At 65.6% G+C, this 1532-nt stretch overlaps 1 protein-coding gene across 1 annotated transcript in view; it reads right to left on the bottom strand.

Annotated features, from left to right (window-relative positions):
* Positions 1–1254, bottom strand: part of MNEG_13565 (Mitogen-activated protein kinase kinase kinase 9) — a gene marked incomplete at both ends in the record, with an annotated part of 3306 nt that extends 2052 nt beyond the window's left edge. The window contains 4 exons of the mRNA XM_014037963.1: positions 51–169; positions 453–582; positions 848–997; positions 1246–1254. Of these exons, the coding sequence (XP_013893417.1) occupies positions 51–169; positions 453–582; positions 848–997; positions 1246–1254 (408 nt within the window). The remainder of the gene's footprint in view (positions 1–50; positions 170–452; positions 583–847; positions 998–1245) is intronic.
* Between the last annotated feature and the right edge of the window lie 278 nt (positions 1255–1532).

Below are 1532 nucleotides of genomic sequence, written 5' to 3'. Positions count from 1 at the left end.
GGGCAGGGTTTAGGGTTTTACCCCAGGGGGCATGGGGCGTGGCCGCGCACCTCCATGACTATGATGTTGTGGGTGACGGCCTCGTCGGGGTCCTCCTCCGGCCGCAGGCGGCGGTAGTGGGTCTTGACGCCGCCCGTGAAGCTCGCACTGCGGCCGCCAAAGTGGTTGTCTTTGAGGGGGGACGTGGGGAGTAGGGAGGAGGGATGAGCCGTGCGGTGGAGAGGACAAGCACGCCAGGCGGGCGGGCAGGGGTCAGGGCTGTCGGCGAGGCTTTGGCATGCAAAACGGGGTTCTTGTCACCAGACACTGCACGTGTTCGGAAGGGCGGCAGAAGGGGCAGGTGAACAACCCCAGTTCCAGACAGTGCTGGCGAGCTGCGAGCGGATGGGACGGCAGGGCGGCAGCTTGGTGGCGGTTGGGCGGCGGCTGCTGCGGCTGCGGCCTCGGCGCACCTGTGGTCTTGACCATGTCTGTGAGGCAGGCGAAGACCTGCACAATGTTGGGGTGCTGCACGCTGGACAGCACCGCCATCTCGACCGCATCCTGCAGCGCCTGCGCGCCGTCGTTGCGTGTCTGCATGACCTGCGGGCACGAATTGCGGGGTCGCGCCACGGCCGGGCATGTATTCAGGAGTTTAGGGTGAGAAGGGCCGAAAACGCCAGCCAAGGTGTTTAAAAACGCCAGCAAGGGTGTGAACTCCAAACAAGCACACTCCATGGCAGTGCCAGCAAAGGGGCACCGCTGCAAGGCAGACATCTTGCCCATGTGATTGGGCGGCAAGAAAGCCGCAAATGCAGATGTGCCTCTGCGGCTGCCCAAGAGGGGTGGCGAGCACAGGTCCCCGCACCTTGACGGCCACCGGCACTCGGTGCCAGGTGCCGCGGAACACGGCGCCGCAGCCAGCGCGCCCCAGGCACTCCCCGACCGCCACCTCGGCGCCGCGCGACTGGTCCAGGGTGTCGCGGCTATTCTTGCTGCGGATGTCACGTTGCAGCAGCTGCGGGGAAGCCGCGGTCAAAGGAAGCAGTCCAGCAGGGTTGCGGTGCAGGTGCAGTCGGCCAGGTGCACGGCAGTCCTATGGGTCTGGGCTCACAATCACACATATCAATACGGAGGGCAGGCAGGTCGCTCTCGACCAAGCACGTCGGTGATAGTGATGAGCCAAAGGTATGCCATTACTAGCGGCCATTCGAAGAGAGCAGAGGGGGCAAAGCGTCCGGGTCCCTCCGACAGAGTCAGGCCAACCTGCAGCATGGCCTCTGTGTTGAGCCGCTGGCTGCTGCTGATGCTGGGCACGCGCCCCGACGACAGCGGCAGCGACGGCTGCCCCGACGGCGCCGCGGACAGCGACGGCGCGAGGGAGCTCGGGACCAGGGACGAGGGGGCGAGGGAGATCGCGTTGCCGTGCTGATCTGAGCCGGTGGATGAGGAGAGGGTGCTGGTGCCGCCGATCTCCAGCACGTCACTCTGGTGGGGGAAGGTGGTTGGTAGTTGGTGGTTGGTGGTTGTGACATGACAGGAAGAGGTGGGGC

The sequence above is a fragment of the Monoraphidium neglectum genome (genome assembly GCF_000611645.1).
Source record: "Monoraphidium neglectum strain SAG 48.87 unplaced genomic scaffold scaffold03905, whole genome shotgun sequence".
Taxonomy (NCBI): domain Eukaryota; kingdom Viridiplantae; phylum Chlorophyta; class Chlorophyceae; order Sphaeropleales; family Selenastraceae; genus Monoraphidium; species Monoraphidium neglectum.
The sequence above is the reverse complement of the archived record's forward strand: the minus strand, read 5'-3'. Positions and strand labels throughout refer to the sequence as shown.